At 35.7% G+C, this 17810-nt stretch overlaps 1 protein-coding gene across 1 annotated transcript; it reads right to left on the bottom strand.

Annotated features, from left to right (window-relative positions):
- Nucleotides 1-10389: 10389 nt before the first annotated feature.
- Nucleotides 10390-12470, bottom strand: LOC100780284 (probable 9-cis-epoxycarotenoid dioxygenase NCED5, chloroplastic-like). The gene has a single exon (NM_001254687.2). It carries the CDS (start codon nt 12228-12230, stop codon nt 10464-10466), a length of 1767 nt encoding a protein of 588 aa, NP_001241616.2. The 5' UTR covers nt 12231-12470; the 3' UTR covers nt 10390-10463.
- Nucleotides 12471-17810: the final 5340 nt, after the last annotated feature.

Below are 17810 nucleotides of genomic sequence, written 5' to 3'. Positions count from 1 at the left end.
TGATTTAAGTTGTGGCAGTACAGGTTTGGTTTTGATATGTCTTTTTGGATAAATTTTTAATATTGATATTATCAATGAAGCATCATTTTCTGGCAATTGTGCGTTCCATTCTGGGCCACAAGTATCGCTTAACAGGTAAATAGTCTCATTCCACAATATGATCTTTGGAGATTCTCGTCTTAGAATTGGAATTCAATCTCCTCGCAAAGAAACAAAAAGGAATTGGATTTGAACCTAGCTACTTAGATTACAAATGTTTCTATACCGTGGTTTTCTGTGGAATTCATGTTCTGAATTAATTCTCCAAGTCGCATTTTTTCCCCTTCTTTTTTTAAAAGCATTTGCATTAGGCTAAAACTGAAGTAAAATATATAGCATTGTGATATGCAATATCTATCAGTAGGTACAGGATATTAAATACTCCAAAAAAAAATGGATCAAATTTCATTTAATTTTCGCGGGTCCAAACATGCTTCATGATGTTTGGGTCCATGACCACATTAACCACCATATTAAAAGAATATGCTTATCGAGCATTTATTCAGTTACATGCGCAGAATGACATGCTGGCGCGGGCAGCAACAGAATTTCGACCTAGATCTTTGTAGGTAACTTTTCCTAACGTTATTATATATGTAGCCATGGGAGTTACGGAAAATATCTAGTAAGAAAGGTGAGACAAAGTTAATCTAATTAATTTTGGCCACACAATCATACAATCAAACATGAATAGTCAAAATCATTTCCTCCCTCTCTCAATATATATGTATTTAGTGAGATTCTTTTTTATGAGAATGAAAAAAATAAATATTAATTATTAAGTTTTATCATGAATTTGACAAAATTAAATATTTAACTTTAATTTTTTAAGTGATTATCTGACTTTTTTTTTGAAAATTTTATCATTTATATACATTCTCATTTTAAAAGTATGAGAACTATAAACTAAGTCATACAACCGTAATGGTTGTGATAATTAAATGTACTAGTAATTAGTAAAAACAGTTAACTAGTGTAATTATCTTTTAATCTCTATATTTGGAGTGTTAGTAAAACGGGTTTATATGCGTTCCTATCCAGCCCAATTTTTTTTATAGGGTCAATTTTTGTGAACCCAAACTAACTTGATTAAGACATGATAAATATGAGATTAAACTACGTGTTTGGCATAATATATTAATATTAACGGTATATATAGTTAATTTATAAAATTAAAGAAGTATAAATTACAATATATATTTTAAGATAAATAGTATCAATATAAATATAACATTATTTTAGACAATATAATTTATTAAGTTAAGAAGATATATAATTGATACATAATTATTTTAAAAAATATATTCTTAAAAAGAATATATGACATATACATCGAGTTGGGAGGTTCCAAAATAAAAGTCGAACTCTCGTCATTAAAATACATTAGATCTAATTTCTTATATCTGAACTCATCAAAAGTTCCTTTGAACTAAGTTGAATCATTAACACCTTAATCTTGATCATTAATATTTAATCTAATAATTTATGTCTATTGTTTTTTCTCACATTAACAAGATTTTTCACTCGACATGTTCTCACATACATAAATATAATAATTGTTTACTTCACATGTATTATTATAAGTAGTAGTGAATTAATATTAATTAGGACCTAACGAGGGTGTGTGGGCTTACAATCCCTCCATGCTTCGCTTTGAACTTCTCTTATAATGAGCTCGTAAATGGTTATCTTCTTAAAAATCATGACTTTAGTCATTAAGAGGAATTAGATAAATTGATGTAACTATCACATCCTTTTTAAATAAAATAAATGTTGAGTTAAACTCTTAACATTATTTTTCTTAAAATTGATGTCAACCACATTTATTTATTTACAAAAATATCAATGTACATTTGTTAACATATCAATTTTTATATAAATTAATGTTAATTGGATGATATAATTTTTATATTTTGTAGTAGTGTATTCTCTTCACATATGCAACATGCAATGTATCTTGCTCATCAATCATCATTACTATATGAAGTTATCATGAAATAGTTTTGCACGTGCCTTCTAATAGCAAGGGTAATTATACAGTGTTGTTGATTCGCAAAAGTTAACACGCGTTACTAGATTTATCATGTACGTAACTTTCATATAAAATAATAATGAAATTAACGGCTTCCAACATAAAATCCTTTCAGATACGATTTGTCTCCCTTCTTGTCCTAGTGCGGCTCGAAAGTTAATCAGTCTCTTCATGTGGAAAACATGTGTGGTTCTATCTAACATTCATGTTGATGCATTATCATTTCTCAAGCAAATTGTTAAAATCCGGTCTTTCATTGTTTCATATAACTTCCATTTACTCATGCTGCCCATTGCTCTCCAATATGGTTCTGATGACTTGTCGTTTTCAAAATGTAATTAAAGCAATTCGATCGGTCCTATCATGCATTCATGCGTTTACAGATTTTGAGTATATTTGACACATTCAAATGAAATACAAAAAGAAAGTGCAACATTAAGAGCTCATTACTCATCAGATTTAGTTTGCAGGTTAACCAACCAGTTCATAGACTTGAACAGTTTACTTAAAAAATATATTATTAAATATTATCTCCTTTCCTTTTTAACTGTCTCTGTCTTTTAAAATTGTTATGTAAAAATCAAGAAATGTAATAAATCATCACTTACAAGTGGTTATATGCATAAATCACTCTGCAGAAAATAGCCGATCCTATCCAACAAATTTTTATATGTCTGTCGACAGCTAGGTCATATTGGTTCTTGTCTCTATTTTTTAAAAAATAAAAAATGGCAAAAAAAGTTGGTAATTGTTACTATCGGTATATGATATTATTCAAGCATCGGTAACAATTAGTCTCTTGAAGCATGCTTCAGACAAATCTCAACGATTTTGGCTGCCTAGTTAGCTTTGCATCATGTGGAAGACTTAAGGAATCACATCGCAAGCTGGCTTTAGATATTTTGATAATTAAATTAATACATATATATATATATATATATATGTATATACACATATATATATTCTGTTCCTGGTTACCCTCATCAACTAGTTACCATGTGCTACTTTAATTCCCTTTGTCAATGAATCTCTGCTAATTGGATTCTCAAGTTATCCTTAGATAAAATTGTGTCTTTTAAGAAATTTGTCATGAAAAAAACATGGGGTGTCTAATACTGTAATTTATGTCTGATATCATGGAGTATCTTTCTGTCTAACAAGCTGTATATATACCGAAATTTATAGGATCAGCACAGGTTATAAAAAATATATATAGGGTTAGATGGTTAATTAATTAATATATAGTTATTTTATGTCCTTTGGGGGTAATAACTAAATTCTTTAAAAAGTCTACAACTTCAGTGTATATTTTTTCCCCGTGTAAAACAAATGGTTGCTCATGGGGACCATTAGTTGTGTCTGTGCATCACATGGAAGGCACTGCACGGGCATGTTACACTGGGAAACTATAGTTGATGCATTGAAAGGAACCCGCAACCATATATGTTTTTCCTTGGTCGTGGGATATACATAATTGAAATGTTGGCTCTTCCAAAGATTTTAGCTAGATTGAGTACCTTCAATTGATATCATTGTATATTATTTGTTTGTTTTTTTGGATATAAGCACAAGAAAATGGGGAAATTTTGTTGACGAATAGGATAAACATGATATGACAACCAAACATAAGCGACGTGAAAACATTGGATGGTGACCCTTGGGAGAAAGGCTCATCCTGCAAACTCTAATCATCATGATTTAATTAATATATACCTAACATGTTAGGAAGCTTGCAATCCATAAAAAAGCTTAATTATTCCCATGATTATTAAATAGACTTAACACAATTGGGAAATGCATTCATTTTGAGAGATAACTTTTTTTAAAAAGATTTTTTAAGAAAATAAATAAAATAGTTTTTAAATAAATTATACCAAGAATAAAAGAAGTTTATTTGAAACTTTCTTTTCCATAATATCTTTCCATCCAGTAAATGACTGGTCTCTGAATACGGCAAAATGTTGAAACCAAAATTCTTCTCAATAGGTATTTTTCATCCACATAAATTTCAAAATTAAACCAATACCCTATGCTCAAAGAATTAAAATCCATTTTACTCAGGACAATACATAATATATATCAGTAGTCTTAATCTTAATATTACTTTAGTTAATTAGCTAGGGTGGTTGTAGAGAACAAATTTAAATTACATGGACTGTGGGTGAACTTAAGAGCCAACTACTTTAAATACATGAATGTGAAACATTGAATAACAGGTTGCATGGAGCCAACCAATTTATTTCTACACATTCCATTAGACTGTGGCTCAACCTTTCTTTGATCGAAGAGACAAACTAACTTCATGATTGTTGAGATCGAATGCCTGCCTCCTTTCTTTTCCTAAATTTTTGTATGCAATTAGGTCATGCATCCTCAGTTGTCATTCGGAATTTAGCTACATATCCTTGATTCCCACTTTACAGGAACATTTGAGCTTCAACACAGTAAAACTTTCTCTTGTACATTTTATTTATATTTATTGGATCAGCAACGCAAGATGAGATATGGTGCTCACATAAGAGAATTACTGTCAATATATATTTTTATATGCGTTTCTCACTATATATGAACGCATGGCGACCTCATAAATAACACGTCTCTTATATGTTTTTATTCAATTAGGATGCATATTTGAGAATTCTAAAAAAAAAATATTTTTTGAGAGAGTATATGATGTCATTTTTTTTATAAATTAGACTTTTTTTTTACTTTAATTGTGCTTTTCGACCAACCGTTTCAACAAGCTAAGAAAATAGGTATGTAATTGATTTTATTTTTGGTTAACCAAATGAATTTTACTGAAGGAAGTACAAAGAATACTCTAATCCTTTAAAAAAAAAAAACTCACTCTATCTTTCAGCCAATAGAAGACATGATACATTGAATTGGACAGCTAGCTACACCATGCATGTAGATAAATAAAGTCTAGGAATTTCAAATTAGCAAATCAAAACCTAACCTTAATCAAGTTAAAAATGTAGACAAAATCAATAAAACAATCTCTTTAAAAAAATACATTATTTCTCAACAACAAAAGGCTCCAAACTGTAGAATGCTAGAATACCACCCCATCCAAACCTTTTTTTATTTTTACCTTAGAACCTCTAAATAATTCTCTATATGTTGATTAATATAATGTCCATCAGGGGCACTGGCTAACTTTGTAAGTGGACCTAAATATTTGTTTTTTAATCTCCCCCCCTCCAGTTATTGTAGCTTGGCTATACTTTGTATGTGGACCTATATATCTGATTTTTACTTCCCCCTCCCCTCCAGTTATTGTAGCTTGGCTATACTTTGTATGTGGACCTATATATTTGATTTTAACTTGACCACGAACATATGATTTTAATTTTGGTTTATTCTCATTATTATTTGTTTTATAAATTAACCTTTATTATGAAAGGTAATTGATTACGCTAAATATGTATACTGCATACGAACTGCATGAATGATAGTGTAAGTGAATATCTAAACTGCAGGACACGTGCATGTTATGTGCAATGTCCACCTGTTTCACTCTCAAAAGCACGGACTATCGGTTCTGCAACGTAGGCAAAAGGCAAAATCCTGCCAGCTACGAGCTAATAAACGTTTGCATGCATGCAAGTGAAATACCAATTGACTGAATTTAAAACGTTACTTGAACACATAGAGTACTAGACCGTTTACTTCTGGATTTTTTCACAGAAATTAAAAAAATAGTAATGAAATTAAATTTAATTAGCTTTAATTAATATTATATTTTTGGAAATTAAGCCAAAATGTTCTCTTTACAAATAATTTTGGAGGCACCGTTTCTAAAAATAATAACACAATATATTTTCAGTAATGGATTTCTCTTCTTATTCCTTCATTATTTTGTTCCTTTTCTTTTCCCTCTCAAGTATATCCTCCAAATATCCTTTAGATTTGACTTTTAAATCAACTTATATTTGCCCATTCAACAAGGTTTTCATGCATCTACAGTGCGTTCCCATCTTGAACCGTCCCCAAGAATATCGGTTGGAAAATTATGTATGGGACACTATTATATAATAGTCGACATTTAATGACAAGAAATGAAGAGATAGGAAAGTGATAAATGTTACTACTATAATTTAGAAAAAAAATATAGATATTACTAAATGTTTATAATGTTAAAATGTTCACATATATGGTAGTAATTATCCATTTCGGTTCCAGTTTAAGTTACTTTGCCAATGGCAGTTGACTCTTCAATAAATCTATTGACTCAAAGTATGCGTTATTTTGTATAATCACTATTTGTCAATTAAAGTGAAACAACTATGACATCTTATTAAGGATATATTTGGTTTAAAAAATAAAAATAAAAGATAAATTTTTTAATTAAAATAAAATGTAAAAAATGTGGATTTAAAAAAATTTACAAAATTTCTTTTTAATATTATTTCTCTTCTTTCTACCAAATATGTCATAATCATGGAAAGCAGACTTTCAATTTTCTTGGCTGCAGGGAAGTCTCTAGAACATAGGAAGTAATAAAATATTTTTAAATAAATTTAATTTAAAAATATATTAACAATGTAAAAAACATAATATCGAAAATGATAAACATAAATTAAAGGTGTTGGAAACAGCAGGAAAATTAATGTGACTAAACTTAAGGGCATATAATAGAATGCAAGAAGCTGGATGACTATGACGACTGTGCCAAAGATGAAGGGATGATGTGGATAATTAAGATGAGAATGATTTAGGTGATGAAGAAGGCGGTAGTTCGTAGACATTATCATCATTTAGTCTATGCAACAGAATCATCCCGTGTAAATATATTCCTCTACTATATGAAAAAATAAGATTGTCGACACAACCAAACATATCTTAGTATCTTATCCTTAATACCTGACATATAAGTAACCTCCTATCGCAAACTCATAACTGATAGGTAACTATTTATGTCACTAAATCATGTACACCAATATTATAAATAAGAGGGATACAGTAGGTAACGCTATCTTCTAATTATATATAATTATTTATTTATTAACTTAAGCGTTAGAGGAATTTTACAAATACCCCCTGCTAGGAGGAGCTTAGCTGTTAGGTGTAGGACACGGAGCGACATACTAGCTCGTCACACCTCGGTGGAAGTGCTTTACTTCAAAATGTCAATATATATAATGAAAAATTATTAGACTGACGTAATTGAAAATTTTAAACAAATTTTTATGTGAACCCAATACCACACGACATTGGACAAGATATTCACCTTCCTTGGCCTATAATATTATTTTATACCAGTTAATTATCTAAACCCTATAACAAATTTTGTTTCTTATGCATGTATAACCAAATGGTGGGATAAGGCAAGCAGAGAGTCCAACTTTTGGACATTCTTTTTATTTAATATAATCCTTGGTGTTTCGTCAATGCCCCTTAATCCAAGGTACATATAATATTTACAAAGTTATGCATTAACTTCAGAGTTTAATGGTGTTCTGATATAAAATAATTTTATATTACTATTTAATTATAAGTTATTATTAATATGATTTATTTTACTAGAGTTAATAAATTTATCATAAATACTTTTTTATTGAATAAAAGTGTAAAATAATTTTATATTATTAATTATTAATCTTTTTCTCTTAATATAGAAAAAATAACTTCTTCATTAATTAGTCGATGACACTTTTCTTCTAATTATACTTAGAAGACAATATTAAAATTAATTTCAGCCTACCAACCATTGGAATTGTGATATGTCTTTTTGGACAATTAATTTTAAAATTATTTTTGAATCAATTATATAGAAATCAATCTAAAATGTCGTATTACTAAAATCTCATCATCTTACATATCACATGAAAATAGTCTACTATCCGATATAAGTTTCTAAAGTAAAAAAAGTTTTTTTTAGAAGTGTTGGTGCATATAATTAAGATAAAACTTAATAAGGATAAAACTTTAGATTAACGTGGAAATTAAAAATGGACGTGGAGATCGAAGTGAACAAAGGCAGTAGCATAGCATCCAATCAAAATCAACTTGTCTCGGAAAGGATCAAGGAAAAGCACAAGAATAACAATGAGTGAAAAATTGGCTTTTTGGGGTCCACCATTGAAGAGGTCTTTTAGGCAGCATTAGAAGAAATACGACTTTCTTTGACTACAAACCTACGATAAAGGCAAGTGGGACTTTTTGTCCCCATTGTCTTCTGTCATTAGACATGTAACTTTCAATGTCTTAATAAACCTTTTGCAAAGTTATGGCCAATATTGCTTCTTCGGCAAAATGAATAATAAGGTTATTTTAATTATAATAGAATAGGCGTGACAAATAATATTATTAATACTACATTGTCACCATTTTCCGCTTGCTTATGCAGCATGCTCTCTAATTATTGTCAAAGAGTCACGTTTTGATGCGTTTTTTTTTTTCTTTTTCCATTTTCTTACAAACATTTTGATGCTATTGAAACACGAACTTTTTGTGCGGTAAAAGATCACGCCTAAAGGGAGGGAATCTTGACAAATAAAATTTACCTAATTCAAACAAGCAGACAAACGATATTTAAGACTTTGTGGTTTTGTAACTTTCTCCAAGTACTAGCATATGTAAGAAATTGGAAAATGATATGCAGAAAGCATTGGTAAAATTTTTCTTATTAATTAATCCAGTGAAGATAATTAAAATAATCAAATTAATGTAGGGTTTGCTGGTCTTCTTTCTTTTTCTTTCATGGAAGAGATATGATATTTTTTATTTTTTTATGACACTTTAGATAGACGAAACATCAACTACAATAAAAGGACGAAGACAGAAGAAGGAAATGTGAGAGACCAAAGTTATAATAAAGAAGTGTATAGTTTGAGGATATTAAAATTTTAGGGGATGGCAGTAAAAATAGACATGCAGAAAGCAATTGCATGCCTCTAAAATGAACTTCAAATCTAATAAAAGTTTAATTTTTAAAGCTTTTGATGAATTTTGCAAGCTATACCTGTATCGAACTATTTTTAATCTTAATTTTATGATTGTTATTAATTATTTTTATATAAACAAGTGTTCTTAATTAATATATATATTAAGTCCCTAGTTTAAATGTTGTTACTTTATTTCCTGAATTTTTTAATGAAATGGAAAAATGGTCCTTCAATTTGTAACCTGTTTTGTCAAGTTAGTCATTCTGTTAAGTATTATGTTTTAACTTTAACAAAACATCATTACAATCCACGTGTGTTTGGACTCTTTTGAAGAGTTTATGGGTTAGATGTGAAAAGTTGTAAACCATCGTGCAAGTCAAAGACCTTACTGTTTATGATACAATGTCAACATGTGATATTTAAAAAAAATTATAAATTCCTCAAATAAATGTTAATTATTTGCCTTAAAATGAATTTAGGGGACAAAAATATAATATGATTTCAATATTTGGAGGGATTAAAATCAACAAAAATGGTCTTACAAGGTCTAAAATCAACATAAAACAACAGTTTATAATTTTGTAAGATGAAAAACAATTAAAACATTTTATAAAACCAAGATCAAAACACACTTTTTATAAGGATTAAAAATATATTTAATAAAGTGCTGGTAAAATTAAGTTGAATATAGTAATATTAAATATTAGTAGAAAAATTAACCTTCCACTGCGTGACGTAAATTGGTCCCCGTCTAGTGATGTAATCACGTAGCTTAACACGTGGGCTACCAGGCTTTGACCACCGTGTAGTTCATATTAATAGGTTAGATTTTCAAGTTATCAAATCGCAAATTCGCAATAATCCATATGATTAATTTAGTAGTAATCCAGTATCAGTTTTAAAAACAGTGTCAAACCCATCTTTTAAGTAATTGGATAATCATACACTACCACAGCACCAATTAACAAGAGCATAAAAGGAAATGAAACTAACCGCTCGTTTATATTAAATGTTGTAACAGAATCTAACTTTACTTAAACAATGATTCATAAGATAAAATGAGATGATAAGCGGTTAGTTGAAGTTCAGACCAACATGCCACGAGCGTAGGCATGCGGTCCAAATGCAGACAACACTATGACGGATGACAAAGGACTCAGAAAGGCAAAGTATGATTCTATTCATTCAGACACAAAGTCTCTTGTTGCTTAGAGTTAAAGTCACGTACGCATTGTTTATAAAATATCTTCATAGAAACATTTTTTATTATAAGAATAAAATCGTGTGACTGCATAACAGATCAAATAGCAGAACGGAAAGTGAATTATTCTTTCTTTTAAATAAATTAAATTTATATATTTCTTAAAAAAGAAGAAGAAAGAAACAGAAAGCAGCTGAGCTTACATAGTCCAAAGCTACAAGCTGATTCCATGTTTATATTATATTTATTGAGTAGAAAGAAAGTGAAATGATTTTGACCGTTTACCGGAGCTGAGCTGGAGTCACTGGGGCAAATCCATAGCCTCCACAAACGTGCCATGAAAGCCATAGGGCACTCTGGAAGGCAGCATGATGGTGGCCTCCAACTTCAAATCAAGTGCATTCAGAATCTGCAACTCGGACTGCCACGTCACCTCGTCATGCACAAAAGCCATCACGTACCCTTCATCCTCATTCCCATTCTCTCCACGTGTTGGCAAAAAGAATGGCTCTCCCCCGAACCTTCTCTCTCCGTACTCGTGCCTCTTCACTTCCCCACTCTCCAGGTCCACCTTCGCGAATCCCGACACCTTCGGCCACGGTTCCGCTATGCACAAGTACGCGAACCGGGTTTTTCTCCCCAGCCTGTTCCGGTTCACCATCCCCGCCTCCAGGTTCATTTCCTCTACCACCACACGCCGCGTCGACTTCCCGCTTCTTATGTTAAGCCTTATTTCTGTTAAGACACTTTTCAGACTCTCTTCGGTGTCTTTGAATATTGAATCCGGTGGCGTCATGCAGGAACCTATTACTACAACTTCGTCCGTCTCGCGTTCCTCCCACGCGTTCCAGAAGTGGAAGAAGAACGTGTCTGGTGACTCCACCCACACGATGCTCGACGCGTCGGAGGCGTACTTCGGAAGAATTCCGAACCGCGATTTCTTCTCGTCGTCGTAGATCACCGGCGATCCTCCTTTTATCATTTCGCCGAGCTTGAACACCACCTTCTGGTCTGGGATCACGACGAAATTCTCCGTGATCGCGAAGTCGTGCGTCATCGTCGCGGCGCCGAGGGGGATTTCCACGTCCGGCGACTTCTTCTCCTCCTCCGGCGAGAAACGGAAGTATTTGAGGTACTTGCTCGTGACGTCGTAGCTTAGAGTGAAAAGCTCGCCGGAGATAGGATCCACCTTCGGATGCGCGATCATGGAGGAATTGAGCTGGTCGTGGAAGCTGTAGCGACCGATTGTTTCGAGGTCGCCGGAGGCGGTGATTCGGAGCTCGTAGGGGAGGTCGTCCTCCGACATGGCGAGGAGTTTTCCGTTGAAGAAGACCAGGCCGGCGTTGGCGGAGCCGGCGCCGCTGCGGTGGTCGACGATGCCGCACAAGCCTCTCGCGTAGAACAGCATCAGCCTCGCGATGCCGGAATGGCCGTGGAGCTCGCCGATTGCTTTCGGAAACACCGGTTTTCCCAATGCGTGCTCCTGCATGAGACGCTGCGTTTCGGTGAAGCGGCAGGCGTAGCTGGCGGTGCCGTGATTGATTTTAACGGCGTGGACCATTCCGTCGCCGTCGAAGAGGTGGTGACCGGCTTTGGGATGGAACAATGGGTTGGCGCCGTTACGGAGATAAACGCCGTTAACTGCGTCTGGGATTGTGCCAATAACGGGGAGGGAATGTTGGACGGGGTGTTCCGGAACGGGGGCGAAGTTACCGGCAATTTGGACGCGTGGGTCAGTGGTTTTGGGGAGGGGTTGGCTGAGCTCGCGTGAGAGCAACGCGCTCTCGAACATGTCGAGGGCCTTGGCGGCGGCTTTTTGGAATGGGTTCCACTGAGGCCTTTCCGCGGGGGGGTAGGTAGGTTCTTTGGTAATTTGGAGTGTTTTTGTGAAGGGTTGGTTTGGAAAATGGGTCACTGGGGGGGAGTGTAGAGCACAATTCACCACCTCTCCAATGGGCTTCTTGGGAAACCTAGTGGGGAAGCCCATGTCTGTTAATAATGAGGAAGAAGAAGAGAGAGGGTGATGGAATTGAGGTTTGGCCCAAGTGCTCGAATTGAGTGCTGCCATGATCGTGGAGATTGATTTTCAAGGAAAGGAAGGGAAAGAGATTGAAAGTGAAGAGTGGTTTTGGAGGGGAAGAGGGAAAATTGGGGTATAAATAGAGTGTTTTGGAGGTCCACCTCAGACATGTAAGAGAAGACCACGTGGTGGATTTGTCTGTGGCTTCCAAATTGTACGTGGGTGTGGGGGCAACGGAATTCTAGCGTAACATCCTATCGCCACACCAAAACCCTTACGCAGGCACAATTAAGTCACTCACTCCTGTGAGATATCAAATTCAATCAACTCTGCCGGTATTCAATACTACATCTTCAAATGTTATTTTCATAAATTAATAAATATATGCATAGAAAATTATTACTACCTTTTAATTTCATTCAGTTCCAGTAACCATTATTTTGGTATTTAGATTGGGATTTTTATACTATTATTTATTTATTTCTTTCTTTCTTTCTTATTAAAATGATTTTCTTTAAATATCACACTGTGTTAATCTTCCTACAACTAAACTTTTGGAATGCAAAAGTTTATCCTATTGAAAAGGAATCGTTTTACTTCTTAAAAACAGAATATGTGAGATGAAATGCATAACAAATGTCTCAATGAAATTACTTCTTTTTTTATATTTGCACGTCATTTATCATTTTTTAATTAGCACCATTAGATTATAATCAGGACCATTCAAATTATATTAAATATATAGATATATTATATCCTAATTTTTTCTACATTAAATTTTATTGTTCTTATATCTTCTTTTTATAATTCCTTTATTTATATTTGGCTTAATTATGTTTTTGGTCTCTGATTATTTTTTTTGAGTTTTTATTTTTAGTTCCTAAAACAAAAAAATTAAGTTATCTTAGTTTGTCATGTTTTTCAAAATACATATTCCAAAATAATTCCAATTAATTAAGTGGAAGATTAAGCAATGTTTTTAAAAAGTTAGCGTACTCTTTAGAATTACCGTAATTTATTTCTTCATTTGCATGTCTATAATAGTCTATTGATTGCGAATTTCTGTAATTTTCCCTACATCCTATCTTTCTTGAATATAGACATAGTAGTGATCAGAGTCAAATAAAACCGGATACGCGCAATGGCACCCATAAAAGTAAGATGAAAATGAGATAAATAGATAAGTGATCAGGAGAGGCACATGCAGTTAATAAGGACTCTTTCATTCCGTGTAGTGCATGACACTTTTATTTATTTATTTTCATGTTTATCTGATAGATCAGTTTTTCATCGCGAATAGCGGGGGATCAAGAAGCGCGTAGGAATATGTGTGCTATTTGTTTTCGACCACGATTCTTAGTCACATCATTAATAACTGCATGCTATAGTTAGCTACCCAAATGCACAAGACACTTTAATTGCCATCCATCTCACTGTTTCTTCCTTCTCCTGATACTTTATACAAAGCTATGGTGTGGCCCATGCAAATGGATTACTTCGTTTTAATGTATCTGGCCCCCTGCTGTTTTCTATTCAGAATTCCTTAACCGAAACTGTAAAACTACCTGATAACTGCTAAAATAATTATAAATTTATAGGAATTAAATAGTCAAATTTTGACTTAAAATTAATTATTTAGCAGTTATTTATAATTTAAAATGAGAAAATTAATTTAATTGAATTTCTGGTTGCAGATGCGAAATATGAGGATACATTTAGCAAAAGTGGCACAGAAAGGAAGAAAAAAGAAGAAATTTTGAAGCAGGCCCAATCCAATAAGGGCGCTAAGCGCGCATCAGGCGCTAAGCGAGCAACTAACTGCAGGCGCTGAGCGTGGCGTTAAGCACGAAGGTGGAAACCGTTACGCGCGCTAAGCCCAGCTAGGCGCCCAGCGCCCGATCCAACAGAAGCACAGGCCCAGCGTGCATGGCGCGCTCAGCGCACGATCTGAACGCGCTAAGCGCGAGGTGTGGCGCTGAGCGCGACTACGAAGGCCCATAAGCCCACTTCAGCAACTATAAATAGAGAGGCAGTCCCAAGGAAATTTCATCCCATCTCAGAGCATCACTCTCAGTACTTCAAGCCTGAGTTTTCTTCCCTCTCTATATTCTTTGTTTGTTAGCCTTTCTTTCTTTCATCACCAGTTGTAAGCCCTCAAATGGTCATGAGTGGCTAAACCCCTAGCTAGGGCCTGACAGGCCTAAAAAGCCAACGATGTACAATGAGCTTCAAGAGTTATCAATGCAAAGGAATTTATTCCAGGTTTTTCTGTTCTATTTCTTTTCTTTTACTCTTGCATTCATTCTTAGATCTCTTTTTGGGTTTTAATCGCTCGGGAGAGGGTAATTCTCAATAATATTTAAGATTCAATGCATGCATCAGTTTTAGGGGTTAATTGCTTGGGAAAGGGTAACACCTAATAGAACATCTAAAGAAAAGAATCATTGGGTTAGCATTGCTAGGCATAGAATGATAACTCACTGCCCATGCATTTAAGCAACATCAAGAACTTAATCTTAATGCATTTTAATTATTGAATCTTCACAAAGGCATTTGGGAGATAGGTAGTTAAAATAGGCTTGCCAACGTGAGGCATCAGGGGCAAGTAGTCAACAGATGTGGGTAGAACTAACACCATTTCATTGGTAATGAATATCATACTTACATGCATCGTAGGCCAATTGGGTTTGTCTGGTCTTGGCATTTCTATCAATTGTTTTCCCTTTTTACTTATTTGTTTTAGCAATAACACTCTTTACTATTCCTACTTTACTACTTCTCCCACTTACAAATTGAGAGGTATTGAATAAGTGCAATAAAATCCCTGTGGACACGACACTCGGACTTCCGAGCTTTACTACTTGTCACGATTTGGTGCACTTGCCAAAGTCATAACAAGTTTTTGGCGCCGTTGCCGGGGATTTTGTTTTCGCACTTAATACTATATCAGTTTGTAAGCCCAATTTTTCTTTTCTTGGCTTACTCTATCAGTATTTTCTCTTTACTTCTATTCTTTCTTTCTTTCTTCTATAATTGCACGGGTAGTGCCTTCTTGTTTTTATGCGACTTAGGACTGCATCTGGAGACGTGGTCCCTATCAACTTGGAAATCGAAGCCACTTGTTGGCGTAACAACACTGCAAGAAGAAGAAGGGAACAGGACACCGAAGGAAGCAGTCACACATCACCTCCTCTCTCTCCACATCACGCTGAAATGGACGGGGAACAGGCACGAAGAGTCAAATTAGAAGACTTCTCCAACACAGCCACTCCTCAGTTCTTCACAAGTATTGCAAGACCGGAGGTGCAAGCAGCAAATATCTCTTACCCGCATTCCCTTATCCAGCTTATTCAAGGGAATCTCTTCCATGGTCTTCCAAGCGAAGATCCATATGCTCACCTTGCCTCATACATTGAAATATGCAACACCGTAAAGATCGCTGGAGTCCCAAAAGATGCGGTACGCCTTAACCTCTTCTCCTTTTCTCTAGCAGGAGAGGCAAAACGATGGTTGCACTCTTTCAAAGGTAACAGCTTAAGAACCTGGGAAGAAGTGGTGGAAAAGTTTTTAAAGAAATACTTCCCAGAGTCGAAGACCGCCGAAGGGAAAATGGAGATTTCCTCCTTCCACCAATTTCCGGATGAGTCCCTCAGCGAAGCACTAGACCGTTTTCACGGGCTGTTACGAAAGACACCGACACACGGATATAGCGAGCCGGTACAACTGAATATATTCATCGATGGCTTGCGTCCCCACTCGAAATAGCTACTAGACGCGTCCGCAGGGGGAAAAATCAAGTTGAAGACTCCGGAGGAAGCAATGGAGCTCATCGAGAACATGACGGCCAGTGATCAAGCAATCCTTCGTGATCGAAGCTATGTGCCTACAAAAAGAAGCCTTTTGGAACTTGGCACGCAAGACGCGACATTGGCACAGAATAAGCTGTTGACGAGGCAGATTGAAGCCCTTACCGAAACCCTCAGCAAACTACCTCAACAGTTACAAGCGGTAAGTTCTTCCCACTCTTCTGTTTTGCAGGTAGAAGGATGCCCTACATGCGGAGGAACCCATGAGCCTGGACATTGTGTAAGCCAACAGGATACTTCTCGAGAAGTAAACTATATGGGCGTACCAAATCGCGGATATCAGGGTTACAACCAGGGGAACTCATCTGGATTCCACCAAGGGGGAGCAGGATTCAATCATGGGCCACCAGGATTCAATCAAGGAAGGAACTTCACACAAGGTTCTGGGTGGAGGAATCAGGGAAACCAGTACAAGGAGCAGAGGAATCAACAACCATACCAACCGCCATACCAGCATCCTAGCCAGGGCCCCAATCAGCAAGGCAAGCCCACCAACATAGAAGAGCTCTTGCTGCAATTCATCCAGGAGACACGGTCCCATCAGAAGAGCACGGATGCAGCCATTCGGAACCTGGAAGTTCAAATGGGCCAATTGGCACAAGACAAAGCTGAAAGGCCCACTAGAACTTTCGGAGCTAACACAGAGAAGAATCCAAAGGAAGAATGCAAGACCGTGCTAACTCGAGGGCAGAGGAAAGCACAAGAGGAAGGTAAGGTTGAGGAAGAAGACCAGACAGAGGAAGATAAGACAGAGACACAGGAGGACAGGACAGAAGTAGAAGAGAAGGTGGCATCACCACCTAAAACCAAGAGCCAGAAAGCACGGGAAGCTAGGAAAGAAGAATCACCAGCCCTACCACAAGATCTCCCATATCTTGTGGTGCCCACCAAGAAGAACAAGGAACGCTACTTCAAGCGTTTCTTGGAAATATTCAAAGGGCTGGAGATCACTATGCCATTCGGGGAAGCCTTACAGCAGATGCCCCTCTACTCCAAATTTATGAAGGACATCCTCACCAAGAAGGGGAAGTACATAGACAATGAAAACATTGTGGTAGGGGGTAACTGCAGCGCTATAATACAGAGGAAGCTACCTAAGAAGTTTAAGGATCCCGGAAGTGTTACCATCCCATGCACCATAGGGAAGGAGACGGTGAATAAGGCCCTCATTGACTTAGGAGCAAGCATCAATCTGATGCCCTTGTCAATGTGTAAAAGAATTGGGAATTTGAAGATCGATCCTACCAAGATGACGCTTCAGCTAGCAGACCGTTCGATTACACGACCTTACGGGTTGGTAGAAGATGTCCTAGTCAAGGTCCGCCACTTTACTTTCCCGGTGGACTTTGTGATCATGGATATCGAAGAAGACGCAGACATTCCCCTCATTTTAGGCAGACCATTCATGCTGACTGCCAACTGTGTGGTGGATATGGGGAATGAGAACTTGGAGCTGAGTATTGACAACCAGAAGATCACCTTCGACCTCTTCAAAGCAATGAAGTATCCACAGGAAGGTTGGAAGTGTTTCAGAGTAGAAGAGATTGATAAGGAGGATGTCAGTATTCTCGAGACACCACAGTCTTCACTGGAGAAAGCAATGGTAAATGCTTTGGACTGTCTGACCAGTGAAGAGGAGGAAGATCTAAAGGCTTGCTTGTAAGACTTGGATCGACAAGACAGTATTCCGGAGGGAGAAGCCAAGTTTGAGAAGCTAGAAGAGAAAGTTCCGTCCGAGAAGAAGAAGGTAGAGTTAAAGATA

This window comes from Glycine max, chromosome 5 (assembly GCF_000004515.6).
Source record: "Glycine max cultivar Williams 82 chromosome 5, Glycine_max_v4.0, whole genome shotgun sequence".
NCBI lineage: Eukaryota > Viridiplantae > Streptophyta > Magnoliopsida > Fabales > Fabaceae > Glycine > Glycine max.
The sequence above is the reverse complement of the archived record's forward strand: the minus strand, read 5'-3'. Positions and strand labels throughout refer to the sequence as shown.